We start from the raw sequence: 27,884 nt of genomic DNA, 5'->3' as shown, positions 1-27,884 counted from the left end.
TTTGCCCAGAATTTCCGGCACCCACAGACGCCTTTCGTTCTTCTTTTTGCCGTGTGGCTCAGATTTGCTCCTTTTTTCGGTGGACTGCACTGCTTGGGGTCCTTCCATTTTCTCCTCTCAAGATGGAAGGAGGGGCTGAGTTCTCAGCAGGTTGGGCAGGCTGGACTCCGGGGCTGGTCCTTGGTTTTCTGAACGCAGCACGCACAGGGCGAACCTTGCCCGTCGTAGTCCACTAAAGAGGGGCAAGTGCCGGTGTGCACAAATTAGCCAGTTTGCAGGGAGGTCCTCGTCCCTTAAAGGTGCCCTGCGGGGCCTTATTTAGCCACTTGTGTCTTAACCGGTGCGATCCCAAGAGGATTTTCATGTTCGCGTGCACGCACACGTGCGCACACACACCCCTGTCCACATACAAATAAAATGTTTCTGACCGGCGCATCTCATTCTGCTGCAGAGCGTGTGCCCAGCAAGTGGGGCCTGGTGCTGAAACGCTTGATGGTGCTTGGCCAGAAGTTCTCCAACGTCGTCAGCCGCCTTCAGGTCTTTTTGCTGCGCCTTCTCGAACTGCACATCCTCAAACTGGTGGCGCTCTACATCGTCTGGGTGGCGTTGCAGGAGGTGAGGCTACAGGGGAGGCGGGAGGCGGGGAGGCTTTCTTGAAGGGGGCTGAGGGAACCCCAGAGGGTTTTTCGTGGGAACCCAGGACAAATCCGGCTCGGGGACCTTCCAAGACATTTCTTGTGATTCCTCGCTTGCGGCAGGTGCAGCAGCAGTGCCAGGGCTTCTCTTCTGGACTCCCTTTGTTCTGTTGCTTGCCACGCTGCGGGGTGGGGGGCTGTCTAATCCCCCGCTCTGCAGGAGGGCGGAAACTGTGCTGATCACAGGAAGGGATCGCAAGCCAGACGAAGCACTGAAGTCCCCCCTTTGCTGGCCGCTCAAGCCTGCCTAGCCACTACGTGTTGTCACGCTTTCCTCTGCAACGTGAGCGCTAGCAGCTTGCCTTTTAAAAATAAACGGAGGAATGCTGGGTGTGGAACTGTGCCCCGAGTGTACGGGGGATCCTGTGCAGCGCCAGGGACGGGAACGGGCTCGCAGCCCCGGCCGTCACAACCCGACCTCTCGTCTAGGTGTCGGTGATGAATTTCCTGTTGGTGGTGCTGTGGGCCTTTGCCGTGCCCTGCAGCCGCTTCCGCCACGTGGCCTCCTGCCTCTCCACCGTCTGGGTCTGCATCCTCATTGTCTGCAAGATGCTGTACCAGCTGAAGATCGTCGATCCGGAGGAGTACGCCAGCAACTGCACCCGGGTAGGGGGCGTTGACCAGAAGTGCGTCTGCTGCACTGGGGTGGAAGAGTTAGACTTGGGCCGGCGCCGCACTCCAATGTCACAGAGTTCCCCGGGTGTCCTTGGGCCAGCTGCATGCTCTCAGGCTAACCTACCCCCAGAGGCTGTTGGGAGAACAAAATATGGGGGGTGTGTGCGTGTGCACCATGTACGCTGAGCAGAGTTGGCACTCGTGCAGTGTAGGTAAACTCCAGAGAACGATGCCCCCTTGGATTGCACTCTGCTGTTCTGCTCAGTTAAGTTAGAGCCGGGCTACAAGTGACGCCTGACACAGGTTGGACACTCGTCGGCTTCCCTCAAGTCTTGATGGGAAATGTAGGCACATCCTGGTCTTGCAGCTGTAATGGAGAGCCAAGCTGTAAAACCAGGACGCCTACATTTCCCATCAAAACTTGAGGGAAGCTGACAAGTGTCCAACCTGTGTCAGGCGTCACTTGTAGCTTGGCTCTTAGTCCCACACAAAGAACCTTCCTCCAGAGGAAGAGTGCTTGGGATGGAGGAAGGCTCCCCTTGGAGCACAGCGGTCGGCTGCATGAAGCGCTTTGCACCATTCTAAAGCTCTAAACGGTTGCCAGTTCACAGTGTCTGACAGAGAAATGTGATTTGCTTCCTCCAAGCCAACGGCTCCCAACAGCACCAACCTCCTGCCAGAGGAAATCGGGAACTCCACGCTCTACAAGGGCCCCGTCGATCCGGCCAACTGGTTTGGCATCCGCAAAGGATTCCCCAACCTGGGCTACATCCAGGTGAGCTGTGCTTCCCGTGGGACTCAGGCAGCCTCCTCTGTGCCCCCCCCCCAAATCTGCCTGCTGACCCATCTCCCCTCCCTCTCTCAGAACCATCTGCAGGTACTGGTTCTGCTGGTTTTCGAGGCCGTGGTGTACCGGCAGCAGGAATACTTCCGCAGGCAACACCAGTTGGTGCCCCCGCCCACCCAGACGGTCTTTGAGGGCGCCACGCGGCAGACCTTGGACCATGGCTTGCTGCATTGCATCAAATACTTCATCAACTACTTCTTCTACAAGTTTGGCCTGGAGGTGAGGGAGCTGGGAGGGGTCAAGGTGGTGGACACAAAGGTGTCCCAGGTGGGAGGGAGGTCTCCAGACCCTGGGATGCCCGCCCCCCAATCTTCCCTCCTACCGTTACTGGAGCCCCCTCCTCTTCCTTTCCAACTTCTCCTCCCCAGATCTGCTTCCTGATGACGGTGAATGTGATTGGTCAGCGCATGAACTTCATGGTGATCTTTCACGGCTGCTGGCTGGTCGTCATCTTGACACGCCGAAGGCGTCGTGCCATTGCCCGGCTCTGGCCCAAGTACTGCCTCTTTCTGGCTCTCTTCCTGATCTTCCAGTACCTCCTCTGTGTTGGCATCCCTCCAGCACTCTGCATTGGTAAGCCACATCCTCTGCCACTGTGGGCCTCGAGAATGAAGGCAGCCATACCCCTGGGGCAGCCCCTTTCTCTGGGGGCAGTCAACACACCTTTGTTAGCCGCGAAGGGTCTTCTGCTGCCAAGCAAGAAACCCCTAACGCGTTTCGGTGGCTTCTTATTGTCAAGAAAGCAAACCCCGTTTGATGACCATCCCTTCCGCAAAAGCGAAGTCTCCCTTCAGCAGCTGGTCCCGGGGAAACGATTCGGTGACAGCCCACTCTCAGAATCCTCCTGCCAGGGGCCCGTTGCTGAGTGTGAGCAGCTGCAGAAACATGTCGGGGGTTTTGCATTGGGCAGAAGGGTGAAAAGGGAGCCATTTGGAAGGAAGTGAAAAGGGGGGGACCACAGAGGGCCGGGGGAACCAGGGCAGGATAGCCAGAGCGCATAGAACAGGTTCCAAGCAGTGCTTTGCACATGGCACAGCATTCCACATCTCTGTGCAGCCCCTTGAGGCAGACGGCATGCTGCTCGCTGGAGAGAGCTCTCCTTGGCCCTTCCCTTGACACACGTGGCAATTCAGGGGTGAGGATTTGCAGTGTCCAATCTGCTGGATACTGACCTACAACACCACCTAGCGGTCTAGCATTTAGAAGCTCGGTTGCATCTGATGTCAGACTCCTTTCGGATGGCCCATGTTACCTTAAATCTTCTTGGGAGCCACTTCTTCCTGCGCACGTTTGGGGAAAGGTACTCTAGTAGCTGGTCCAGAGGGCATCACACACAGCACAGCTGCCCAGATGTTTGTCTACAGGAGGTGGCAAGGGTGACTCTGAGTCCCAAGCGCCCCCCCCCCCCCCGGGGTTGGCAAAAATTGCAGCCAGGCTGTGATTAAATGTGAGCAACGGATGAGGGCATCCCCCCAACTCTGTTACATGTACAGGCAAAAGAGGGACACTTAAAGCCCCCCTTCCCCGGTATCCAGCAGCCTTTCTGACCCGCTGGTGTCTTTTCATTCCTGCCTAGACTACCCATGGAGATGGAGCCAAGCCATCCCTGTTAACTCTGTCCTCATCAAATGGATGTACCTCCCTGACTTCTACATGAAGCCCAATTCCATCAATCTCCTGAGTGAGTCTTTTTGAAACAGCTGCCTCGGGACCCTCGAATTTGGGTGCCGCCTTGCCTCTGCTGTGCATGGCAGGCAGAAGGAGAGCAAAGTGTGCAAACACATCCGCACAAGCGTTTTCCAGGGGGATAGTTTGAAAGACTGCCCTTCTTTCTGCATGGACAGCTGAACCCTAACGCAAAGGGGGAGGAGCCGTGGCACACGGGCTGTGCTACCCAGAGGGAGGAGCTAGTCCAGGCCCCACCTCTGGGGATTGAAGGCAGTCCATCCCTGGGCCCTGCCCCCTTTCTGCAAGGGAGGGGACTCTGCCCGCCATAATAGCCTGCTCCCTTGCTGGGGCAGGATGCGTGCTGAGCCTTTGCTTCCTGCAGGTGACTTCCTCCTTCTCCTCTGCGCCTCTCAACAGTGGAAGGTTTTTGTGGACGAGCAGACCGAGGAATGGAAGCGGTTAGCTGGTGACAACTCGGAGCAGCTCGAACCGCTGAAGGAGAAGCCAAACCCGGTGCCCAACTTCATCAATTGCAGGTGTGCTCCGAAAGCGGCCGGGTTGCTTTTGTGTCCATGTTCAAATTCAACGCATGCTGGTGTTGCAAAATGGGAAGGATGCAAAAGGCCACAGAACTGAGACTTACGATGTCTTTTTCTGACTCACCAAAGTCTGAGCCAGAGCACTTTCCACAGTTGATGAACTGCTCAGGTCCTTGGTGTGCCTTTTCAGCGGCTGAGCCCCTCTCCTTTCCCTCTTCAGGTCCAACCTGGACATGCTGAAGGTGTGTGTCTTCCGCTACCTCTTCTGGCTGGTGTTGGTCGTCGTCTTCGTTGCGGGCGCCACCCGCATCAGCATCTTCGGCCTGGGCTACCTGACGGCCTGCTTCTACTTGCTGCTCTTTGGCACTGCCCTGCTGCGGCGCCCCCTCAAGGCCCGGCTGGTGCTGTGGGACTGCCTCATTCTGTACAACGTCACAGTCATCATAGCCAAGAACTTGCTGTCGGTATGGCTGGGGGCAGGCCGGACAGGGCAGGGGCTTCGCTGCGGTTCATTGCTGGCAAAATTCTGCAAAACACATGCAGAATTAGATGAGTAGCCGTATGGTTGTTGTGGGTTTTCCAGGCTGTATTGCCGTGGTCTTGGCATTGTAGTTCCTGACGTTATGTTAGTCTGACTGTAGCGGTAGTAAAGAGCAAGAGTCCAGTAGCATCTAGAAGACTAACAACATTTGTGGTAGGGCATGAGCTTTCGTGAGTCACAGCTCACTTCTTTGGTAGCTGTATCTGTAGAAGTGTGATATGAAAGAAAGGGCAAGCCCACGGGGAATACAATGAAACAATGCTTCACAAAGTGTTCAATTTTTAAAGTGCCAGTGCTGTATAATTTAAACATTCATACATATTTGTGCAGTTCTTTCAGGAACAAGAATGAATCCAATATACAGAAAGTGCATTCAAGATTATTGCAACATGTCCGGGTGTAATAAAGTTTATATAAATTTAAATCCTTGCATTAGTCTCTTTCCTTCTTTCTTTTCAGTCATATCTGTAGAAGTGAGCTGTAACTCACGAAAGTTCATATCCTACCACAAATGTTGTTAGTCTTATAGGTGCTACTGGACTCTCGTTCTTTTCTACGTGCAGAATTAGTTTGTTTTCAGCCTCGTTTATTAAGCTTTTTCAGATGGCAGCTCCGCCGCTGCTCTTTTCTTCCTCCGTCTGACTTTTCCCTCTTCGCTCCTGGCAGCTCCTGGCCTGTGTCTTTGTCCAACAAATGCAGAGCAACTTCTGCTGGGTGATTCAGCTGTTCAGTCTTGCCTGCACCGTGAAGGGCTACTACGACCGTGAGTATCTGTGGGTGGAGGCACAGGGCAAGGGCGGGGGGGACAGCAAGCAAGCCTGGCACTCCCTATGGAGTTATGTCCCATTGTCAGGCTGTGAGTACCCCGAAGCAGAAAGATGGCTTGAAGCAGAGGGTTTGCAGCCAGCCATAACCGCAATATTTTGTTACTTATTTATTTTTATCTATGTCATTTATAGTCCGCCTTTCTCACTGAGACTCAAGGCGGATTACACAGTATGAGATTAGCACAATCAGTATCAAGGACATTTCCATAAACAATACCATAGGGTAAATAAATATAAGTTCAAAAGACGTAGTATCAGCAAGAATCCAATACAGAGTAGAAAAAATACTGAAGCAGAACATAATCAATTCTAGGACTAACTTTAGACAACATGGAGCGCTGGTGGTACATAGGAATACATATTTAAAGCAGCAGATAATATGTAAGGCAATATAGTGATGAAGTCTATGATCCCTAACTCATTAGCAAAGCATCTTCCTTACAATACAGCCCTCCCATTTACATAAAAAGCCTTTTTGAATTGTTTGAAAAGTCACCTGTGGGTCTGTCCCAGCCTTCTTCCACCAGGTCAAGGGCTTTCTCTGTGGTGGCCCCATCCTTGTGTAATGCTGTGTCCAACAATATATGCACCCTGCAGGACCTATCTAAGGTCCACAGAGCATGCAAGGTAGAACTGTTTCTGCCGGCCTATAACTAGCCATGCTGTATAATGGAATCTTTGCCACTTGGTTGTGTGTTTTTTTACTATTGGTTGTATTCTTATGGGACCTCTCAATTGTAGCAATATTTTTTTAGGGTTTTTTTTTAATTTTTAATTTTATTTTAAAGGGAAAATAAACAGAAAACAGTAAAGACAGTAAACAATGCATAACATAACATAAGCAAAATATATAATAGTACGTAAAGATAATATAAACAGAATATATAACAGCATATTATACACAAAATATTTCTTCTCTCCATCCCCTCATTTACATACACTCAACATTTTATATTCAAAATTTTAAAATGCTAATTTTACAGTTTGTCTACTTTAATAATAGCTGCTCTTAGTTTTTCTTAATTTTCAATCACGTAGTCAAAAAAGTCTTTTCATTTTTTTGGAAATTCTAAGATGGGTCTGTTATGTATATAAGAAGTTAATTTGGCCATAGATGCCTGTTCATACAATTTGTTCATCCACTCAGTCATATCTGGGCAAGTTTTTAAAATTTTAATATATAATATTAATTATTTTTAATCCTCTAAACCTCGTTTGAGGGAAAGGTGGTATAAAAGAAATAAACTCGAGGGTTTGCTCTGGGACGCTGCCCGTTCCGTGCCTCTGACTTTCCCAACATATGAAGATTGGGGTCTTTGGAGCTTCCCCACACCCCAGTTCTACGTACAGAGAGAACACCGGAGAAGTCCAGTGTCAGAGGTCTGGCAGGGCTTTGGAAGTCCAGTTTGCCTAATGGGATGTGGGGGGGGGGGGGCCGGCGGCCAAGATAGATCCCAGGTGTCCCTGCTGACCGCAGAGGGAGGTGGCCACGATGACTGGAGGTGGGGGGGGAGAAGCCCCGTGTAATTCCCCACTGCTAGCAGGCCCTGTGTCCTGAGCCCCCCCTTCCCTCTTCTTTGCCAGCTAAGGATGTGGACAAGAAGGAGGATTGCGCGCTGCCCGTGGAGGAAGCCGGCATCATCTGGGACAGCATCTGCTTCTTCTTCCTGCTCCTGCAGCGCAGGGTCTTCCTCAGCTTCTACTTCTTGCACGTGGTGGCGGATCTCCAAGCCTCGGCCCTGCAAGCCTCCAGGTGGGGGAGCGGAAGGGCACGATCCGAGAGCTGCCCCGGCGTCCCCAGCACAGTCACACGTCATCAGGGCCGAACAGGGTCTTGGTTGAGCAATTCAGCTGCTTTGGGGTTGGCCAGCCCTGTAATGAAGCGGGGGGGCTCTGCCAGTCAGAAGTCTCTGCACCCCCGTTACTATTTCGCTCACCCCGGGCTCTCTCTCTCTCTCTCTTTGCAGGGGCTTTGCACTTTTCAAGGCCAGGATGCTGAAGAGCATGAGCTCCCACCGCCGGGCTGAGATGAAGTCACTTGTCCAGCTGAAGCGGCAGTGAGTTCCATAGGCTCCAGGTCCTGAAGCTGGGGTTGGGGAGGAAAAACTCTGTCTTGCTTAGTGGCTCTGGTCAGATGGCCCCTGGACCCAGCTGCCCGGAAGGCTTGCTTGAGCTTTAGAGAGCAGACCTGGCAGCAAAGAGGGCTGGATGTTTTTCTGGAACCACAGACTATTCTTTTGCTGGCCCCGGGGCTTTCTGGCCGCTTCTGCCAGTCAATCTGCCCATGTAGCCAGATCTTAATGTGCTGGGTGGGCATTTCCAGGAGGGTGGTGGGCAGTCATGAGCCGCCTGCTTGCAGGTGGAAAGAGGTGCTGGGTGCACCAGTCCCAGGGTGGGACTCGAGGCCCTAGTCTGAGCTAGTCAACGTTCCAGGATACCGAGAATACCTGGAGACTCTCCCCCAAATGCTTGCAGGCACTTAAATGCATTTTGGGGAAGGGGTGAAGCAAAACCTGGATACGCAAGTTCTCTTTTTGGTCTCTGATAAGGGAAAAATTACTTGAAGAGATGGAGGCTTATGGGGGCAGGGGGGGATCCTGGGAAGTCTGGCTGATGGCATCAAGTGCCACACCCTCAGTGCTGCTCTGCGCCCACAGGATGGAGCGGATCCGGGCGAAGCAGGAGAAGTACCACCTGGGACAGCTCAAGGTCGACTCTGAAGAGGCCCTGGAGGCAGACCAGGAAGGTGGGAAGTGTCCTTGGGAGCTGGGGAAGGGCAGAGAATGGAGGGACTTCTGGGGGGGGGTGGACTTGTCAGAGTGGTAAAGTACCAAGAGAACTGCGTGGTTTTCCTGCGTGCCCATCCTGTCTTCCATTGGCCTGAACTGAAAGGGAAAGGGCTGTTGTCAATTTGGGACTCAGGACTAGTCTTCATTCTTCCACACGTGTGGAGTAGAACAGTGTATGCATTGGAAGGGGAGCACAATTTACCCGTGGAACTCCTTGGCACTGGATTTTGCAGACCCCTTTAATATAAATCACCTTTTCATCCTTAAACACGTGGAACCTTCACTTTTCAGAGGCAACTAGAATTTTGTTTCCCAGGCACCAGAGGATTTAAAATGCATAGAACTGAGCCCCAGGGGCTCTGGCACTCTTCCCCAACCCTGCTGCGGTGTTAGAGTATCTTTAGTTTTCAAATCTTTGTGATGCGTGTCTTCACAACCAGCCCTGTGAGGCTGGGCACTATTATTGTTTGCAGGCAGAGGTGCTGAGAGCCATCTGCCCAGCAGAGGGGGTCTACAATGAGGTGGCCCCTTCCCACTGCCTTTTCACTGGCAGAGTCCTCATTCCTGTCTGTCTAGACTTGTAGATTCGTGGCAGGAGGGGGGCATTTGGGGGGACCGGGGGCAGAGTCTCGGTTGGCAGCGACACAGTGCAGAACTCGTGCCTGTCCTTGGCGTCTCCTTCATGCTTCCTTGTGCCTGTTCCACAGTGGAAAGTGCCAAGAAGGACCCTTCCCACCAGAGAAAGCGCTGGTGGCGCCCCTGGCTGGACCATGCCACAGGTATAGCCCTGCCCTGCTCTGCTCTGAAGGGCTAACGGGTGCACTAACCTGACTCGCCTTTCTCTCAACTCTGCTGGCGCGAGATAATCCTTAATCACGGACCCTCCTCACTTCCATTCTCCATGCATCTCTGTGGGTCATGATGGGGCTGGGGGCTTCTCTCGTTGCTCCGTCCCTGGGAGAGGAGAGGTCTCCCCTCCCCCCCCCATGCATGTGTCTCTCTGCACTGACTCTGACCTTCCGGGGTGTCTGGGCTCTCTCTGCCTGCTCCTCTTAACGCAGCCGCAAGCACACACACTGCCGTGTTGCAGAGGTAATTTCTGAGGCCTCCTGCAAGTCGGGGCCCTTCATACTCCAGCTTTGTCGCTCTCAAGGCTTTGGGGCCTCTGGGGCTCAGCTGTTGCTTGGCAAAGCACCAGAGCTGCGAACGCGACCTCTGCAGACTTGCAAAACACACGACTTCCACAGCTGAGAAGTGGAGGATACTCGGGCAGGCCTAATGCCCTGGGCGGAGAGCAGCCGTGCTGATTCCACACACACACAAAGGTGGAGCTGCGCTAGATGCCCCTGGAGGGGCCATTCAGGGACGGTGGCTTCAGTTCTCCACTAACAACCCTCCAGCCAGGCTGAGTTTAGTGGAGGTGGTCCCAGAGTGCTCTGCTGTCGAGGGGTGTGTGTGTCTTTTTTCTGGGACAGTTTGGGATTATAACGTAGTTCACGGTTGCTCCTGGAGGGCATTGGTTTGCATTTGGGGGGCTGGGGGCACCATGGCACAGTCTCGGCTGCCACGTTCAAGACAGAGCTCCTTGCCCGACTGTGGCCTACCCCTCATCCTTCCTTGTGCCCATTCCACAGAGACAGGTGCCAAGAGGGACTCTTCCCAGCTGACCCACGCTGCAGGTATAGTCCTGCCCTGGTGTGAAGGGCTGTGACAGGCATGCCAAACCTGACTTGTCCTGCTCCCAGAGCAGCCCTAACTCTGTTGGTGTGATACAACCACTAACCCAAACTGTCCAGGGGTTGCATCCAACGCGTCCATTCTGCAGAGTTAGCAACTGCAGAGAGTTGCAGAGGCGTTGTGCCAAGGTAGCTGTCCCGTGTGTGTGCACGTGTGCATGCATGCATAAAGAGCAGGAGATGGCACAGTTACTTCTGTCTGAACCACGTTCAATGCACTGATCGAGGGCTTGTTCGGTGGAGCTGCCTTACAGCCTCTGCTGGAATACAGGGAAGCGCAGGAGGACTTGTCTAATTTTGTTCTTACTGCCCGTGCCTTGGGAAGCGAGATGCATCGGCAAGAAGCGCAGCATCTTTCTTGGCTTCGTGACATGGCCGGGAGTGAGCAGCAGAGAGGTGAAGGGAGCAAGTCTGGGTTGGAGGTCTTTTAGTTGAAAGGAGGAGGGGGCACAAGAGAGGGTCACAAAATGAGGCCTGGTGTGGAGAGAATGGACAGGGAATGGGTTCTTCTGCACTCATAATACCAGAACCCAATGAATGATTTGGGACAGTTGAAAGGAAGTAATTTTCCCCACACAGTGCATGCTAACTTGTGGAACTCACTGCCGCAAGATATGGTGACAACCACCAGCTTAGATGGTTTTAAACGGTTTGGATAGCTCCATTAATGGCTGACGGGAAACCTGCATGTTCAGAGACGGTACACCTCTGAATTCCGGTTCTTCGTGCAGCCGAGGAGGAGGCGGCAGCATTGGCCGTTGTGCTCCTGCTTATGCGGGTCTTCTGGGGATCTTATGGCTACTGTGGGGGAGAGGATGCTGGATTAGATGGACCTTTGGCCTCATCCAGCCGGGTGCCTCTTGCGTCGTTCTCCCTCTGGCTGCTCCCCGATAGAGCTGAGTTTGCTTCCAACTTGACCGGGGCAAACCACCAGCAGTCTGAAGGCAGCCTTGGCCTGTGTTGCTACCTGAAGAGGGTCCATTTTTGCTCCTGCTTTCGGGGAGGGGAGTCCTCCTGCCCCTGCAAGGATCTCTCTTCCAGTTTGAAGGGCCCACGTTCAGTCCCCAGCCAAGCCAAGCAGTGTGTGCTTACCAAGCGCTGCTCTTCTCTCGGTGCCTTTGCATGCCTCATCGGTGGCAAGAGCCTCCGGGCCCTTTTCCTGCATGTGTCCATTCCCCTCTTCTCCCTCCCCATCTCCAGAGCAGGGGGAGGTCCCTGCCTGACGCTCTCTTTGGGGTTTCAGTGCTGCACTCGGGGGATTATTTCTTGTTCGAGACGGACAGCGAAGAGGATGAGGACTCGGTTCTCGAGGACCAGAGGCCACCGAAGCAGAGCGCCTTCCAGGTGAGAGCAATAAGTATCCCCAGGCGGGAGGAGCAGGGAGGGGAAAGATCCAGCGTGTAGCGGAGAAGCTGGGTTAGCGTCTCAGACTCCTCCATTGCGCTCGGGTGAGTTCACAGGATGGCCTTGCAGCACAGAAAGAGAGATCTTTCCAATTCTTTTGTCGCTTCCATACACTGGCAATAAATTGTGGTTATTCCCTCATGTGGGGATGGCCCTCTCTGTACATGCACAGAGGTGTCCTTTGGACTGCCTTTCCTTCGCATGCTGTTCCCTAGCACTACTGCAGGACCAGTGGCAAAGCCTTTGAGCACTGGGGCTTCGAGCAGCCTGTCTCTGCGTCCCTAAGAGTCACGTCTTTATCCTGCCCTTCCTCCCAAGGAGCTCAGGGCATGCATAGTTTTCCTCCTCCATTTTATCCTCGCAACAACCCTATGAGGTATGCGAGGCTTGGATTGAGTAGCTGGCCTAAGGTCACCCACTGAGGGTTGTAGCAGCGTGGGGATTCGAACTCAGGTTTTAGCAGTCCCCCCAACCCAACACTCTGACCCCTACACTGCCTTGTCTCTGTGAGCGAATTCCCCTTTCTTGTCCCCCATTCTCTTCTCGTTGTCTTCCGGCTCCAGCTGGCCTACCAGGCCTGGGTGACCAATGCCAAGTCAGCACTGAAAGAGCGGCAGAAGCAGGAGAAAGAACAGCAAGTGCTGGAGCAGGCGGAAGGCAAGTCTCCTGCCCCCCCCCCAGCCTCTTCCCTTTTCGTTTGCTGATTGGGGGGGTGGGGGCTCTGCTTTGAGGCAGCGGCTTGCATGGTTGTGCCACCCGGCAGGAGGTCTCGGATTGGCTGGGGGCAAGCTTGGTCGATGGGATGAGAGACTGGGGGGGTATCTGACCAGTTTCTGCGCCCTGCAGGTGATGCGACTAAACCCCAGGAAAGTGAGCTGCCTGGACCCAGTAGCCAAGAAGAGAAGGAGGAAGAGGAGGAAGAGGAAGAAGCCATTCCAGGTGCCTGTGCTTAGGTGCAGGGTGCAGTGGAAGGAAGCGATGCTAAGGTTTCCTTGGGTGGGGACTCCGTGGCTTAGTGTAGGAGCCCCTGCTTTCTATGCAGAAGGACTCCCAGTTCAATCCCGGCACCTGCAATTAAAGGCTTTCAGGTCACAGGTGTCGGGAAAGACCTGTCGGAGCCAGAGACACCGTGTTGAGCCGCTGGCTATGGGGGAGAAAGGACAACGTTCCTACAGAAAAAGGGTAACCAAAGAGGTTGGAACAAAAACAGAATTAAGCATAGCTGAAAGCGTGGTTCAAATAATTAAAACACCAGTATACAATTTAATTCAACAAATAAAAGTGCCTAAGTATTATTAAAAACTTCAGCAGTGCGGTTCAATATATAAGTACTATACAGCTAGACAGATAGTAAACTTACACATATACACATTTATTAGTACATTTTATCTCTGTATGCACAAAATGAGATGCGTATCGGCCCAAGGGCATTCCTCAGTGGTAATACGAATCATACAAATCACTCCCATCAGTATCTCTAATAAATCAAAAATACCTCACCCAGCGCAAAATAAAATGGGAAAAAAGAAAAAAGAACGTTTGTAATAATTATTATCTAGATATTTCCTGGGAAACAAAACTAAAAAAAATGTTTAAATTTATGATTACGATAAATAAAATTGCTCATACAAAGATGTTATTTAAAAGAGCGTGGAATAAACTCACAGAAGATTTGAATACAGAGCCAGACGGGCCCCTGGCCTCATCCAGCGGGGCTGTTCTCGTGAATGTAATCACCCATCAGAGTCTTCTTTTTCCCTCCAGAGAAGAGCAACGTGGTCCAGCGGGTGTTGAACGTGCTGCACTTCCTGTGGGTGCTGTGCCAAGCCACGGTGGATGGGCTGACCCAGTGGCTGCGGGCCTTCACCAAGGAACACGAGCAGATGTCCACCGTGCTGCGCCTGGAGAGATACGTGCTCACACAACAGCTGGATCAGGTAGAACCTGGTGGGGCACAGCTGGGCTTGCGAGAACAGAGGGGCTTCCCGTTGCGCATGAGAATGGGGGTTCATTCCTCTGGGCACCGTGCCAATTCCCCACGCAGGCTGAGGAGGTGCAGAGGGCTATGTTGGACGAGCTGTATCAACCAGCAGCAGCTGTGGACGAAGTATCGGAGGAGACCGCCTTGCCGGGGACCGTGGCAGATTCTCCAAACAGCATGGCTTCCAGGCAGGTGCATAGGGGCGAGGGGCTGGGGGAAAGCTTGGGGGCTGGTGGGTCTGTGGGCTTCCCCACTCTGACCCAGTGAGGCTTGTGGTAGCGATTGGGGCTTCGTCAGAGTTTGGGGGCCTTGAGGGTCTTGACCCAGGACGTGTTTTTGGTGCCCAGGTTCAACCCTGGGATTGGTGCAGGGGGCTTAGGAAGATTTGGATGCTGGCCCTTGGGCAATGAGATGGTGGGACTTGAACCTAGGTCTCTCTCGATTGGCACGCACTTACAGCTTCAGGGAAGAGTAGGAGCCCACCAATATTTCAGCCGTGGGGGTGTTTCCCCCCTTCCTCTCTCCATCTTCTCACCCGCCCCACAAGCTCCAGGAGGCAGAAGGTGGTGGGCTCCTCTTGGCCAGCCACCCCACAAGAGGGCATCTGCTCGACTGCACACTGACTCCCTCGTTTGCCTCCCCAGTGGGTGCGAAGGGGCTGAGCTGCTCAGCACTGATACCACCGGCTACGACACGCGAAGCGCCAGCGAGGAGCAGGTGGCCACCCTGGGCTCTCGAGACGATGTGGTGCTCCTCCCCAGCAGCTCCCAAGAACTGCTCACCTACCCCCAGGCCAGGCCTCGCACGGCCAGTGAGTTGCTGCTGAACAGGTACTGAGCCTGATCGAGGCACAGCTCCCCCCCCCCGCCCCCCCTCTGGTCTCGGTGCAAAGCCCTTGGGGGTAAAGCGTGCTACATTCCAGATAACTCGGCATACGAGGTTGCTGAATGAGCAGAGTGGTTCTGCTGGGGGGGATGTGGGGCGGAAGCGGATTGTCGCTTTGGCCCCGGGGGGATGGCCAGAGGCCTGCTTGGCCCGCCTGCTGCTTGGCCCGCCCTGCGCTTTTCTTGATTTGCTTGCTGCAACCCCGGCTCGTGGTTTTGTGCCTTCCAGACACGTCTCCTTCGAGGAGCTGGAGGAGTCGGAGCGCTTCTACGCCTCCCAGAACCGCTTCCTGCACCTGCTGCTGGCTTGCTACCACTTCGTGGCGGCCCATTCGGACCTGCTGTGCTACTTTGTCATCGTCCTCAACAACATGGTGACGGCCTCCGTCATCTCGCTGGTCCTGCCGGTGATGACCTTCCTGTGGGCCATGCTGTCCCTCCCGCGGCCCAGCAAGCGCTTCTGGATGACGGCCATCGTGTACACCGAGGTGGGGGGCTTTCCTGCTAGCGGGAGTGCTAAATAACACAGCGGAAGTTACGCAGTACTGATTCAAGGTTAAAAGAGTTTCTTTAGGAGCCACATATCTTATAGTAAAGAGGAGAGAGAGAGAGAGAGAGAGAGAGATATGCTGTCTATCTAACTAAGTCTTAGAGAGAGAGAAGGAGGAGGATATTGCCCTGTTTAGCCCAATAGGAGACAAGACAAGGAAATGACTTCTAAGAGACAAGAGAATTGCAGCCCTCACTATCCTAACTAAGTGATCCTTGCTGCCCCCTGTATGGAAAGGGTCTTCTTCCTTCTTGTGCACCAGACATCGCTATTTCCAACATTTTCCTGGGGTGCTGCCAGAGTCTTTGCAGCCTCATTGTTGGGGGAGAAAAGGAGAGCTTGGAACGGCAGGTCCTGGCATGGTGGTTCCCGACTTGCTCTTTCTCCAGGAGCTTGGGTTGCCCGACGGAGCTCCTCCTTTTCGCTGTAACCCTCTCAACAGCCTCGTGAACTCGGTTAGGCTGAGAGTGTGTGACTGGCCCAAAGTGACCCAGTAGGTGTCGTGGATGAGAGGGGATGTGGACGTGGATCTCCCTGACATTAGCCATGAAACTGTTCTGGCTCTCCTAACTGCAGTTTTTCAAGCTTGCAGAGGAACGTAGTAGCTGGGGGCCATCTTCCCCAGTGTCTGTCGGTGCTGTTTGTGGCCAGCAGTGGGGCATTCTGGTTCGGAAGAGAGAAAGCTAGAGTGATGCCAACTTTCTGCCCTGGTAGCATTTGGCAGCGGGGGGAGGGATGGTAACTAGAGGTGGGGAGAGTGAAGGTGGCCAGTCTGGTCGGTGTGTTCACAGCTGCCCCAGGCCCTGCAGCTGTTGGAGCTCGGGTGCATTGTCTCCCTCTCCCTTTGTGCAGGTGATGGTGGTGGTGAAGTATCTCTTCCAGTTTGGCTTCTTCCCCTGGAATAGCTACTCCACTCTGGTGCGCCAGGAGGCCAAGCCCTTCTTCCCGCCACGCATCCTGGGTCTGGAGAAGACAGACAGCTACCTCAAGTACGATCTGATCCAGTTGATGGCACTCTTCTTCCACCGTTCCCTGCTCCTGGTAAGAGGAAGCGCCCGGGGACGGATGTGCCAGGCTAGAAGCCTGTCCAATGCCAGTCCTGAGAAAGCAGCCTGGGAGGGGCTGGGCCTGGCAAGGAAGCGGAGCACGTGACAGAGAGTGGTACTTAGGAAGATAATAGTAGCCGTGGCAGCAGATGAGGGATGCGGTCAATGGGCTCCAGGTGCTTGTTTCTCCCAGTTTCAGAACAGAACCGAGTGTCGCATCTAGGAAATGCAAGCTCTTGTTGTACTTTTCCTGTGTTCCTCTTTCTCCTAGAGTTACGGTCTGTGGGATCATGAGGAAAATGTCTTGGCCAAACCTCAGCCTGAGGAAGTGGAGCCGGAGGCTTCAACAGAGGGTGCAGGTGTGGCCAAGCCCCTGCCACAAGCCGACACCGAAGCAGGACAAGTGGTGGGCCCAGAGGCGGAGCCAGAGCCCAAGGGAATCCGTTCGCGATTCAGGAAGAGAAAGGCAAAGAAGCGGAGCAAGGAGGAGAAAGAACAGCCCGCAGAAGGTATGTGGAGTGGGAGGAGAGCCACGAGTGACTCGAGGATGCTGGGAGGCCTCAGTGGGAGGGGTGTGTGAAGAGGCTCCTTTGGGCAGCCGCAGTTCCCTACACGGCTGGACCGCCCCCCCCCCATTTCCTTGGCATTTTCTGTCTGCCCTCCCCAGGCTCTGTGCAGGCAACAGTATGTCAAATACTGATGCTTGAATCTGGAATTTCGACCCCTCCAGTTCCTAAGAACTCCTCCGTTTTCTTACGGTTTGGACCTATTCTTCGGCTGTTGCGGGTTGTTCTTTCAGATCGCTGACCGATTGTTTTTGGTTTGTTGTGTGTGCATTTTTATCTTTTTTGGTTTTTGTGCCGTTAACCATTTGGATAGTAGAATGGCAGCCAAGACGTTCCCAAAATAATAAATATGTCTAATTAATTTAATTTAATTATTGCACTTACATTCCGCTCTCCCTGCTAGCAGGCCCAGAGCGGATCACATCAGAGTATAAACATAAGGTAGCCAAACAGATAAAACAATTCCAGAGAGAATTTAATAGTTAAGCATTAAAATATACTCCCAGCTCCCAGTTTCATGGTATTCTGGAATACCCAACCAAGTAAAGTCTTCAAGAGATTGATCGGGTGGGGCAGTTCAGTGAGGGCCATATGGCCACACATGGAGCTGCCTTCTCCCAAATCTTGCCCCCTGCCCCACCCGGGGTCTCTCAAGGACAGTCTTGCCTGACGGGCAGCCCCTCTCCCGGGTCTCAGGTGGAGGCCCTTCATGTCACCTACGGTTTAAGCCTTTTAAAACCGGAGCTGCCAGGGGCTGAACTCGGGACCCTCTGTGCATGCTGTACCGCTGCGCCATGCTCTCCCACCCCCCACTGTGGTGCCTGTGACCCACTCTGCAGCATGTTGGTGGAGATCTCGGTGGGACTCACCGAGATTCCATGCCTGTAGCTGTGCACAGCCACAACTCATTGCCTGCCCCCAAAGCTAACACTTGTGCATGTGTACTCTCTGGCCTGTTCTCAGAAGAGCCAGGGGAGCAGCCACGGGAAGAGGAGCAGGAGCAAGAGAAGTCAAGTCCAGCCCAGGAGAAACTGAAGGCTGCTGGACTCAGAGCAAAACGTGTCTGCGTTTCTGCGTAAGTGGCAACCTGGGCTTCAAGGGGGTGGGAAGCTGGGGGGGGGGGGTACCAGGTCTGCCCACCTGACAGGAGGCAGGTCCGATGCATTCTGAACGCAGCTGCAATAACGTCAACATCAGAAAGGTGCCTTCTGCCGAGTCAAACACTCAGTCCTTCTAGCTTGCTGTATTTGGCCTGGCTTTCCGAGATCACGGGCAATGACTCTCTTCCTGCCCTGCTACTTCAAGGGATGCCCTGCAGGCAGATCACAAATTTTACCACTAAACCGTAGAGATTACTTTAGAACATGGTTTCCTGCTTAGAGATGTCCCTGACAATAGGTGACATTTGAGTGGCATGGAAGGGAACAGAGGAACTCCAAAGCGTCTTACCCTGCCTGCCTCACTCTTTTTCCAGGCTGCAAGTTGTGTACCAGCCGGTGCGACAGTTCTTCTGGGACATTCTACACAGCGAGTACCGGGCCGCCACAGACGTCTATGCCCTCATGTTCCTGGCTGATGTGGTCGACTTTATCATCATCATCTTTGGATTCTGGGCTTTTGGGGTACGTGGGTTTGCTGTTAGCAACATTAATATTTGCAATGCATTGCTCTGTGCGGAGCTTCACAGTTTACACTGAGCCAAAAAAAAAGGTCTGGTCCTGCCCCAGAAATTGGCAATCTGAATTTTGAAGGGGAAGCAAAGAAGAGACCAGAGAGGGATCCATAAAATATCCTGGGCAGTTGGCTGGTTGACCAGCCGTTTTGGTTTGGCAAGTGCCACAAGAGACGACGGGGCTCATTGCCAAGTGGTGTGAAGCTTTGGAGGGAAGAGGAGAGCGTTGAGGCTGTCCGGGCTTGGGTGCCTCTGCAGGGCAGCACAACGCAAGAGGCAGGACGCTGCCTTCGGAGGAGGGGTGAGTTTTCTTTTTCACTTCGGGCAAGCCAAACTTTGCAGATTGCTGGGCGAGGGTAACGCACCCCAGAGGGGTTGCCTGAGACGTGAAGCCCGATCTGCTGGAGGACCCTTGCCCCAGAGGGGTGCTGCCTCCTGCCTGCTGGGCTGCCGCGTCTCTCACAGCCAGGCCGGATTCTGTCCCCACCCAGAAACACTCGGCCGCAGCCGACATCACGTCGTCTCTCTCGGATGACCAAGTGCCGGAGGCCTTCCTGGTGATGCTGCTGATCCAGTTCTCCACCATGGTCATCGATCGGGCGCTCTACCTGCGCAAGAGCGTCTTGGGCAAGCTGCTCTTCCAGATCGTTTTGGTCTTTGGCATCCACCTCTGGATGTTTTTCATCTTGCCAGCCGTCACTGAGAGGTACCGATTCCACCCCCAGCCTCGCCCTGTGCTGCTGCCAGGAGAGAGATCAGCCCTGACGGGACCCTCTTGTGTTTCTCCTCCCCAGGATGTTTAGCTTGAACACCGTGGCCCAGCTCTGGTACTTCGTGAAATGCATCTACTTTTCTCTGTCGGCCTACCAGATCCGCTGCGGCTACCCCACTCGCATCCTGGGGAACTTCCTCACCAAGAAATACAACCACCTCAACCTCTTCCTCTTCCAAGGGTAACGCTGCGGAGGGACGGGGAGAGGACGAGGGGGATCTTGAGCCAGGAGTAAGCGTGGGTGGAGCAAGAGGGTGGGGAGTGGCTTCTCTGCTGTCTGTTTTGGGGAAACAAGAAGGAATCATAACAACAACATTTGGCTTATCTACTGCCCTTCAGGACAACTTAACGCCCACTTAGAGCAGTTTACAAAGTATGTTATTATTATCCCCATAACAATCACTTTGTGAGGTGGGTGGGGCTGAGAGAGCTCTGAGAGAGCTGTGACTGACCCACGGCCTCCCAGCTGGCTTCAAGTGGAGGAGTGGGGACTCAAACTGGGCTCTCCAGATTAGAGTCCTGCTGCTCTTAACCACTACTCCAAACTGGTTAAAACATTTAACAACACACACACACATTGGGCTACCTTATCCTGAATCAGACTGGTGCTTGGTCGAGGTCGGTCTTGTCTCTGGCAGTGGTCCTCCAGGATCTTAGGATCTTAGGAAAGACACTTTCACAGCCTTTTAACTGGAGATGCCAGGGGCAGAACTGAGTGCTTTCTGCTTGCAAATCAGACGCTCTTCTGCTGAGCCGCAGCCCCTCTCCGCAAAATCGGCCACCCCAAATCCCTTGACACACTGTCCTTTCTCCCTCACTTAACAAGTCGCAAAGATACAGTTAAACTTTTTTTTATTTTACAAAAGTTATGCCCCACCTTTCTGCCCTCTTAAGGGCCACAAGGCAGCGAACAAATTTAATCATACATGATCAAGTCACGTCTTAAAAAGCATCAAAACCAACAAAACACAACATTGAAACCATTAAAACCGGAGCTGAAATACAGACAAAGACAAAAAAACAAAACACTAGGAAGAAAAGAGGGATCAGTGAGGGAAGGCCAAACAGAAAAAAATGGTTTCACGTAGGCACACGTATCAGGGCTATGCCAAAGAGCTCATAACTCCGTAATAAAAATGTAAATCGAAGCAAAGACAGGATGAAGGTTTGAGGGTAGTGCTTGTGTGTGTCAGGCATATCCCGAATTCCAATTTTAAATACCCTAATTCAACACAAAGAAAAAGTGGGTGTGTAGTGGATGTGATCTGCATGTGTGTGTTGCATGCATCTCGGTTCATGGTAGAAATTATGGAGGGGCAGGCGGGGGTCTGATTGGCCTTTATGGAATGCTGAGCTGTGTCCGTTTCCAGCGGTGGCATGGGGTCCATCAAAGGATAGCCGAGTTTTGCTCAATTGAACAATGAGGCAGGTCCGCCCAGTTCCTGAATACGCCACTCTGCCCGTGTGCAGCTTGACCAGAGAGAAAAGAGGCTGCATGGGGTACCTGAAGGCTTGGCTGGAGAGGCTCAGGCGTGGAGGCTCAGAGGGGCCGGCTGACCTGCCATCTCTTCCCCCTCCCAGGTTCCGCCTGGTGCCGTTCCTGGTGGAGCTGCGGGCTGTCATGGATTGGGTCTGGACCGACACCACTCTCTCCCTCTCGGACTGGATGTGCGTGGAAGATATCTATGCCAACATCTTCATCATCAAGTGCAGCCGAGAGACAGAGAAGGTGGGAGAAGAAAGGGGGGGGGGGAAACGCTGGGGATTGGTGTTGTCAAGGTAGATCTGAGTAGTGCCATAGATCTGGACTTTAATTACCCCGCATGAAGGGTGAGCTGCGCACTGTATGGATGCAGGAAGGCCACGGCCAAGCAACCTAGAAAGGCATGCTCAAGTGGCCATTGACCAGGGCTGTGCATGAAAGCCAGGCGGGGAAGTGCAGACGTCCCAAGACACAAGAAGGGTCAGACCATCCACAGAGCCCCTGGCTCCCTGTAATCTCTGGCCGAGAAGGGCCTGCCCCGGCTCTCGCTACCCAAGACCCTTCAGCTGGGGCCTGCTGCAGGCGTGCTCTCCTGAGCCCCGGCCCTTCCCTCTTCCCGCACTGACACCACCCTTGCTGTGCTGGGCTGCTCTTTCTCTGCAGAAATACCCGCAACCCAAGGGGCAGAAGAAGAAGAAGATTGTCAAGTACGGCATGGGGGGACTGATTATCCTCTTCCTCATCTGCATCATCTGGTTCCCGTTGCTCTTCATGTCGCTCGTCCGCTCTGTGGTGGGCGTGGTCAACCACCCCATTGATGTCACCGTCACCCTCAAACTGGGGGGTTATGAGGTATGAGGGTGGGGTGGGTCGGTACCCGCTTCTCTGAGCATAAGGTCTCCCATCAGAACGGCTTCCTTCCTGTCCCTGTCGACGAAGAACGTACGGGCGGCACCACCTGCCGTCAGCCCGTGAAACCACCACTCAGTGCATTGAAATGCAAACTGCTGCCTGCCGGTTGACTGGGGCGGGGAGAGGAGTGTGGCGGCCGCGGGATCAAAGCAAAGAGCAGCCAAGGAGCTCTGCCTCGTGGCCTAGTTCAGGTCGTTTAGCAGCCCTTGGAATGGTTGTTGTATTGTAAGCCTCTTCAAGATCATCAAAAGGATAGGAGGTTTGCACACAATAGATACATAAAAAATAAGCACAGAGAAAGAGCGGCTGGACCAAAACAAAGGTCTTTTCTGGTGTCCTCTTTCCTGCGTGGCCCGAGGCCTCAGCGATGCTCACAGGCAAGGTGAGATCTTTCCCTGTGACTCGCCCCCACAATTTGCACTCGCCAGATACAATGTTCCTGGTTGTCAAGCAGTCGTTTCCAACAGCCTTTCATAGATCTATCCTCCATGACTTTATCGAAGCCTTTTTAAAGCCATCCAGGCTTGTGGCTATCACCACGTCTTGTCGCCATGAGTTCCACAAGCTAATTTGCCTTTGTGCACGTCAGTGAATGCTGTTCGGTGTTTTGTGGAGAGATCTCCCTTGCTGGTTCTTGCCTCCAGCACGCAGGGGGTTCTGATCTGGTTTCCTGTTTAATGAGCCCTCAACCCACCCCCTGTGGGATCGGTGCCCCACGGGACGGTCCTTTCCTCACGCAGGTGCCCTTTTTCTTCCAGCCCCTGTTCACCATGAGTGCCCAGCAGCAGTCAATCCAAGCTTTCACCCCCAAGGATTACGAAGCATTGACGGACAAGTTTGAACGCGAGCCGGTGAGTGCTCAGGAGGAGAAGGCTGGGCAGGAAGGGCGGCCCTCCCGAACAGCCAGTGGTGGTGCTGACCCCAGCTCCCCAGCCCCATTGCATAGCGCATGGCCGTTGTCGGCTGCCACACTTGGAGCCGCAATCCACCCCACTGACTCTGTGTCTGTCCCCCCACCCACCTCCGGTCTTCTCCGCAGGTGGCCATGCAGTTCATCAGCCTGTACGGCTACGAGGATTTGGTGACGGCCCGCATCGAGGGCAGCTCCGGCTCGCTCTGGAGCATCAGCCCGCCCAGCCGGGAGCAGCTGCGTGAAGAGCTGCACAGCGGTTCCTCGGATATCACCCTGCGCTTTACGTGGAGCTTCCAGAGGTAATTCTGTGTGGCTGTGGATCCTGCTGTTGTTTTTAGGAGAGGCTCTGGTTTGTGGTGAGGGGAGGACTGTGAGGACGCCTTTCCAAGGAATGGCAAATTTGGCCCCAAGTTGCCCAGTGTGGTGTCAGGTCTGGAGGTTTATGCCTGGCTGCTTGCTTCATGTGCGCCGATTTTTTAAACATTCCAAACCAGCGGTGCTTGTAAAAGAGTTCTGTGGAACTCCAGAACCTGGTCCTAGCCCCTGAATTAGATGTCATCCCTCAACGTTCACACATGTTGCATAATGCAGTTTCAGTCCACTTTCAAGGCACTTTGCAGATGGATTTTAGTGTAGCTGATTCCGCACACGTTGGATAATGCACTTTAGCAATTGTTTGGAAGTGGATTTTTTGTTTCACACACAAAAAAATCAGTTCCAAATGATCAATAAAGAGGATTGGAAGTGTATTATCCAACGTGTGCGGAATCAGCCTGTGTGAAATGGGAAAATCCACTTGCAAACCATCGCTGAAGTGCCTTGAAAGCAGATTAAAAGTGCATTATTCAGCATGTGTGGAAGCCCACAGGAGCATCTCGAGCGTAACAAATGAAATGGGCAGAGTGTGCCAGTAGCCGCCTTGGTTCAAAACAAAAGCCATGGGATACTTTTTATTGAGACAAAAGGATACTAAACAGCATGCAAAGTTCTCCAGCACTCTTCATCAAGCCAGATGTTAAGGGGGGGGTGTAGAAAAACATGTTTTACACCCTGCTATTAAGGCCCCTTGTTTTTTCTTCCTGCAAAGTAGGAAAGGGATGGGGGTGTTTCTTCTGACATATTCACCGCTGTTCAAATGCTGTTCCCTCTTGTCTTTCATCTCCCCTTGCTTCCTTCTTCTCCAGGGACCTTGGCAAGGGGGGCACAGTGGAGTACACCTCTGAGAAGCACATAACGGAGCTGAAGCCAAACAGTACAGAGCGGAGGAATCTGGCGGGGCTGCTGCAGGGCACCCACGATGCCCCAGTGTGAGTTCTAGGGAGGGACTCCTGTCCAGATCTTTTTTTAAAAAATGTGTGGGTTGATAACCGTGTGTGTGCGCGTGCACGTGCACACGCTCTGCTTCCACTCTACTTGGGCTCAGGCATCCTGGCAGTGTGTGACAAGGCAGGTGCCGCTTAGCAGATACGCCCTGCATCACGCACAAAGCTGTCCCAGGGAAGGGGGTGGCGATTCTGAGTGTGCGGCGTTTGTGTCTCCTGCAAAGGCTTCTTGCCATCCTTCTGTCCCCTTTTCTTGTTTCAGGAAAATCCCCCACCTCTTTCCTCCTTACATCCGTGCTCCCAATGGCCCAGAAGCCAACCCTGTGAAGCAGCTGCTGCCAGGTGAGGCTGGGGCAGAAGCTGGGCTGGCACCAGGCCCGGGCACCCCCCGAGTTGACTGCGTTCTGTGGCATCCTTCACCAGGAGAATTGTTGTCGGTCTCTGTGGCAGGCTCTGAAAACTGGGCACCAGGGCCAGAGAATGCTGCCTCAGTTGGTACAAACCAGCACTCCCTCCCTCCAGTGATTGGGGCATTCACTGAAAAAAAGATAAGAGAAATGGAGGAAGAATAAAATGGTTTGTCTTGTTTAGCTGGGGCTGGGAAGGTTAGTAAACAGCCTCTTGCGTGGCTTTTTTGGTAGCATTGGGTTGCATCCAGACTAAATTTTCCAATATTGGAGTGGAACTTGCCTTCTCCCCCTGCCCCCACCAGCCTCTGCAGCCTGCTGATCTTCATGAAATGCTGTTGCTGGGGGAGGGGGGAATGCCATGAGGGGGTCTCCAGTGAGGAGGGGGAATTAATGGAAATCCAGCCCACTGGTTATTTCCAAATGCCGTAAAAAATCAAGGTGTTGCATAGAAGTTAAATCCCAAGACAGGTACTGCATCACAGGCGCACAGGAGAGTAGGACAAGCAGGAAAAAAAGGGGGGGGGTGACTCGAGATACAAACAGAATAGGGGGAAGGGGGATAGTGGGCCCTCCCAGAGATGATGTTGCTGCTTGAGCATTCTCTCTTCTTGGCATGATGCAGGAGGAAGGGTTCAGGGCAGCTTGCAGTTACAAACAGGGTATTATCGAAGTTGGGTTGGGCAAACAGGGGGATGATATGTGGTGTTTGGAGGTTACAACTCTTAACAAGCCCCCCACCACCACCGCCACTTCTGGGAAGGAGCTACGCCAGGTCAAGATGAGCTTCAGAGCGATCCATGTGTGTGGTTGGAGCTCTGTGATTGCAACTCCTGGCGTATACTTCACCCCAAAAGGAGCCTCCTCGGGGAGGAGGCAGATGGGACAAGCAAGAGGCAAAGACACTTGTTGAGGCTGTGAGGTTGCCTGCATCCCAGGGTGGGGGGCATTTTCAGGGGGGCATCTTACAGAGCTCTGAAAATCCTGACCAGCTGCTGCTAGACCAGCTGGTGCCAGATTTCTTAAATGCCACACATTCCTTGACCACTGGGGCTGTCCAAGTTCCCATGGGGGAAGGGGGGATAGCTTTCCATCATGATAAGTTGTTTGTATTTCACAGGGGCCTTTAGAATTTGTAGGGTCCCTCCCCGCCAAGAGCTCAGTTGTGGGCTATGATGACTTGGGGGGGGGGGTGGAAGGATTTCCCTGCACCACCATTTCAGGGACATGTAGGGGTAAAGGTGGATGGAAAAATATGCGGGTGCCTCAGGGCCTGCCTGCCCGATGTTTTGTGGAAGGATATTTCCTTCCCAGGTGAGAACAAATCCTAGCGTTCTCTTCCCTCGCTTGCTGATTTTCGAGCTGTTGCTGCAAATTCCAGCATCTCTGCTAGGGAGGAACCTGAGTTGACCTTTCTGCAAAGGGGGGGGGTGGTCCTGCTGGGGTACGGATGGGGCTGGTCAAGCACTAGAGTAATTATTGTGCCAGGGCAGCCAGCGGCTCAAGGTGTGCGGCCTTGGCATCTGGCACCAAGCCCTTCGCCTGCAGTGGTGGGCACAGAGTCTCCACCACAGCCTCACTCCACACTTCCCTCCATCCGCTCTGGCAGAGGAAGAGGACAGCTACTTGGATGTCGAAGTGCAGCTCAAACGTCAGCGCGTGGGGCCCGGCAACAGCAGCGACAGCTTCCTAGAGTGGTGGGTGATCCAGCTGGCCAACTGTCAGCGCCGGGATTGCAGGATCCTACCCATGGTCATCTTCAGCGACAAGGTCAGCCCTCCCAGCTTGGGCTTTCTGGCAGGATACGGGTAAGTGCCCTGCTCCTTAGGGGCTACTGCTGCAAGTACTGCTGCTCTGGGGCAATTTGCTCAAGAACTGCATGGACCAGAGTTTGGAAATTTTTTCAAACAGCTGATCTGTGGATCGAGTCTTGTTTCTTGAATATGATTTGCCACAACTGTGGTGCATTTTGTTCACTGCGTTTAATCACGGGTTTGGGATTTTTGTTACCTGCCCTTAAAATCAAATTGGGTGGAACAATGGAGTTAAAGGTATTTTAAATAAGCAAATGTTGATCTTTGGGTCAGGGATCTTTGGGCTGGATATCATAGTCCTTGAGCTTTCCAAAAAAGAGCCTTCATCTTTGGGGAAGCGGGGGTGAGTGGGCGCTATATTCCCCCTTCACTGCAGAGGGGATCCAAAGTCCCTGGGCTCTGACGTGGCCTCTCCAGGAACTGATTTGAGATCTGGAACGCTGGGCTTTGAAGAGCTCAGTTTTACCCCCTTGGGTAGAGGACCGGTCCAGGGGCCAAGCAAAATGGTCTGGTGCGCCAGTGTTTCGTGTGCATGCCGGATGGGGGCGTGTCTCAGCCCCTGAACCCCTCCCTCACGTTCTGCTTCTCCTCCGTTTCTGGCAGCATCATGGGCCTGTATGTCTCCATTGTGCTGGTGATCGGCAAATTCGTGCGCGGCTTCTTCAGCGAGATCTCGCACTCCATCATGTTTGAGGAGCTTCCGTGCGTCGACCGCATCCTTAAACTCTGCCACGACATCTTCCTGGTGCGCGAGACGGGGGAGCTGGAGCTGGAAGAGGAGTTGTACGCCAAACTCATCTTCCTGTACCGCTCGCCTGAGACCATGATCAAGTGGACCCGGGAGAAGGAATGAGATGCCTGAAGGAGAACCGTGGTCTCTCGATGCAGGAGAAGCGACGTTCCGGAGCCATTCTTTCTCCGTGGGGATCTAAATAGGGACTGGGAGGGAAAGCTCTCCAGTAGCAGCCGGATTCGGAAACTGCCTCTCCCCCTCCTCCTGCCTTGCCTAAGGCTTTCTAGGAGGGGCGGCCCGACCTCTGAGCCATCCCTGCTGCCCCACTGCCTTTGGGGAGGGAAACAACACTGTCACTTTTTGAAATAAACTTTTTTTTAAAAAATGGCTCTAGAAGGGGGTAGGGGGTATGCACCCACCCTTGTGCCTTGGGTTCCCTGGCTGGGATGTTTGCAGCAAGAGGGGAAATGGAGAGAGGGTGCGCCAGCACAGCAGCTAGGGATTGACTGTGAAGGGGGAATCCCTGCTGCTGAAAGCCCAGTGTGTGTTCACAGCAATAACTTGCTTGTACCCTCCATCACTCTGGGGCTACAACACTCCCCCCTTGACCTCACAGAACCACAAACCTTCCCAGCCCACCTGCCTCTTCCCTCCCTCCCACGTGTGAGTGCCACAGCCTCAGCAACGCTACCAGCCAGCCCCAGCTGCTGCGAACAAGGGGCAGCTGGGCCCTAAAGACTTTTTTCTAAGGAGGTGGTTTTATTTATACAGATCTATATAATAAAAAAAATTAAAATTAAAGTTTGCGTCTCTACCATGTCCTGAATCCTACTACACTGGCGCAGACAGACAACAGAGCTGACACCCGCACCACTCCCCAAAACGCTTCTGCAGTGGGGATTCTTGACTTCCTCCTCCCCAGTCCCTGCACTTTGGGGCGGGGGGGGGGGGGAGGACACACAGCTGAACAAACTAACCTGTATCTGAAGAAGTGAGCTGTAACTCAAGAAAGCTCCTACCCTACCACAAATTTTGTTAGTCTAGGTGCTACTGGACTCTTGCTCTTTTCTACTGCTACAGACAGACAAACACGGCAACCCATCTTAACCTTAACAAGAGATGGAAGAAGAAATGTGTCCCAAGTCTCTTTCTAGCCCAGTGTTCAAGC

General features: G+C 53.4%; 1 protein-coding gene across 1 annotated transcript in view; it reads left to right on the top strand.

Moving 5' to 3' along the window:
* The window catches only part of PIEZO1 (piezo type mechanosensitive ion channel component 1), a 97,698-nt gene extending 70,181 nt beyond the window's left edge, over positions 1–27,517 (top strand). Inside the window, exons 18-52 of the mRNA XM_055000215.1 lie at positions 452–615; positions 1,125–1,301; positions 1,957–2,085; positions 2,176–2,376; positions 2,526–2,730; positions 3,734–3,838; positions 4,208–4,361; positions 4,585–4,828; positions 5,572–5,668; positions 7,317–7,485; positions 7,700–7,789; positions 8,390–8,478; positions 9,229–9,300; positions 11,501–11,601; positions 12,225–12,329; positions 12,471–12,507; positions 13,350–13,378; positions 13,431–13,598; positions 13,706–13,830; positions 14,287–14,472; positions 14,756–15,014; positions 15,929–16,117; positions 16,394–16,631; positions 17,652–17,763; positions 18,163–18,310; positions 18,852–19,066; positions 19,155–19,313; positions 20,714–20,861; positions 21,279–21,467; positions 22,286–22,378; positions 22,567–22,739; positions 23,625–23,747; positions 24,025–24,104; positions 25,779–25,977; positions 26,587–27,517. Coding sequence (XP_054856190.1) covers positions 452–615; positions 1,125–1,301; positions 1,957–2,085; positions 2,176–2,376; positions 2,526–2,730; positions 3,734–3,838; positions 4,208–4,361; positions 4,585–4,828; positions 5,572–5,668; positions 7,317–7,485; positions 7,700–7,789; positions 8,390–8,478; positions 9,229–9,300; positions 11,501–11,601; positions 12,225–12,329; positions 12,471–12,507; positions 13,350–13,378; positions 13,431–13,598; positions 13,706–13,830; positions 14,287–14,472; positions 14,756–15,014; positions 15,929–16,117; positions 16,394–16,631; positions 17,652–17,763; positions 18,163–18,310; positions 18,852–19,066; positions 19,155–19,313; positions 20,714–20,861; positions 21,279–21,467; positions 22,286–22,378; positions 22,567–22,739; positions 23,625–23,747; positions 24,025–24,104; positions 25,779–25,977; positions 26,587–26,836 — 5,222 coding nt within the window. The 3' untranslated portion in view covers positions 26,837–27,517. The remainder of the gene's footprint in view (positions 1–451; positions 616–1,124; positions 1,302–1,956; positions 2,086–2,175; positions 2,377–2,525; positions 2,731–3,733; positions 3,839–4,207; positions 4,362–4,584; positions 4,829–5,571; positions 5,669–7,316; positions 7,486–7,699; positions 7,790–8,389; positions 8,479–9,228; positions 9,301–11,500; positions 11,602–12,224; positions 12,330–12,470; positions 12,508–13,349; positions 13,379–13,430; positions 13,599–13,705; positions 13,831–14,286; positions 14,473–14,755; positions 15,015–15,928; positions 16,118–16,393; positions 16,632–17,651; positions 17,764–18,162; positions 18,311–18,851; positions 19,067–19,154; positions 19,314–20,713; positions 20,862–21,278; positions 21,468–22,285; positions 22,379–22,566; positions 22,740–23,624; positions 23,748–24,024; positions 24,105–25,778; positions 25,978–26,586) is intronic.
* Positions 27,518–27,884: the final 367 nt, after the last annotated feature.

This window comes from Eublepharis macularius, chromosome 16, assembly GCF_028583425.1.
Source record: "Eublepharis macularius isolate TG4126 chromosome 16, MPM_Emac_v1.0, whole genome shotgun sequence".
In the NCBI taxonomy this organism is placed as follows: Eukaryota; Metazoa; Chordata; class Lepidosauria; order Squamata; family Eublepharidae; genus Eublepharis; species Eublepharis macularius.
This window is presented reverse-complemented; position numbering and strand designations above follow the sequence as displayed.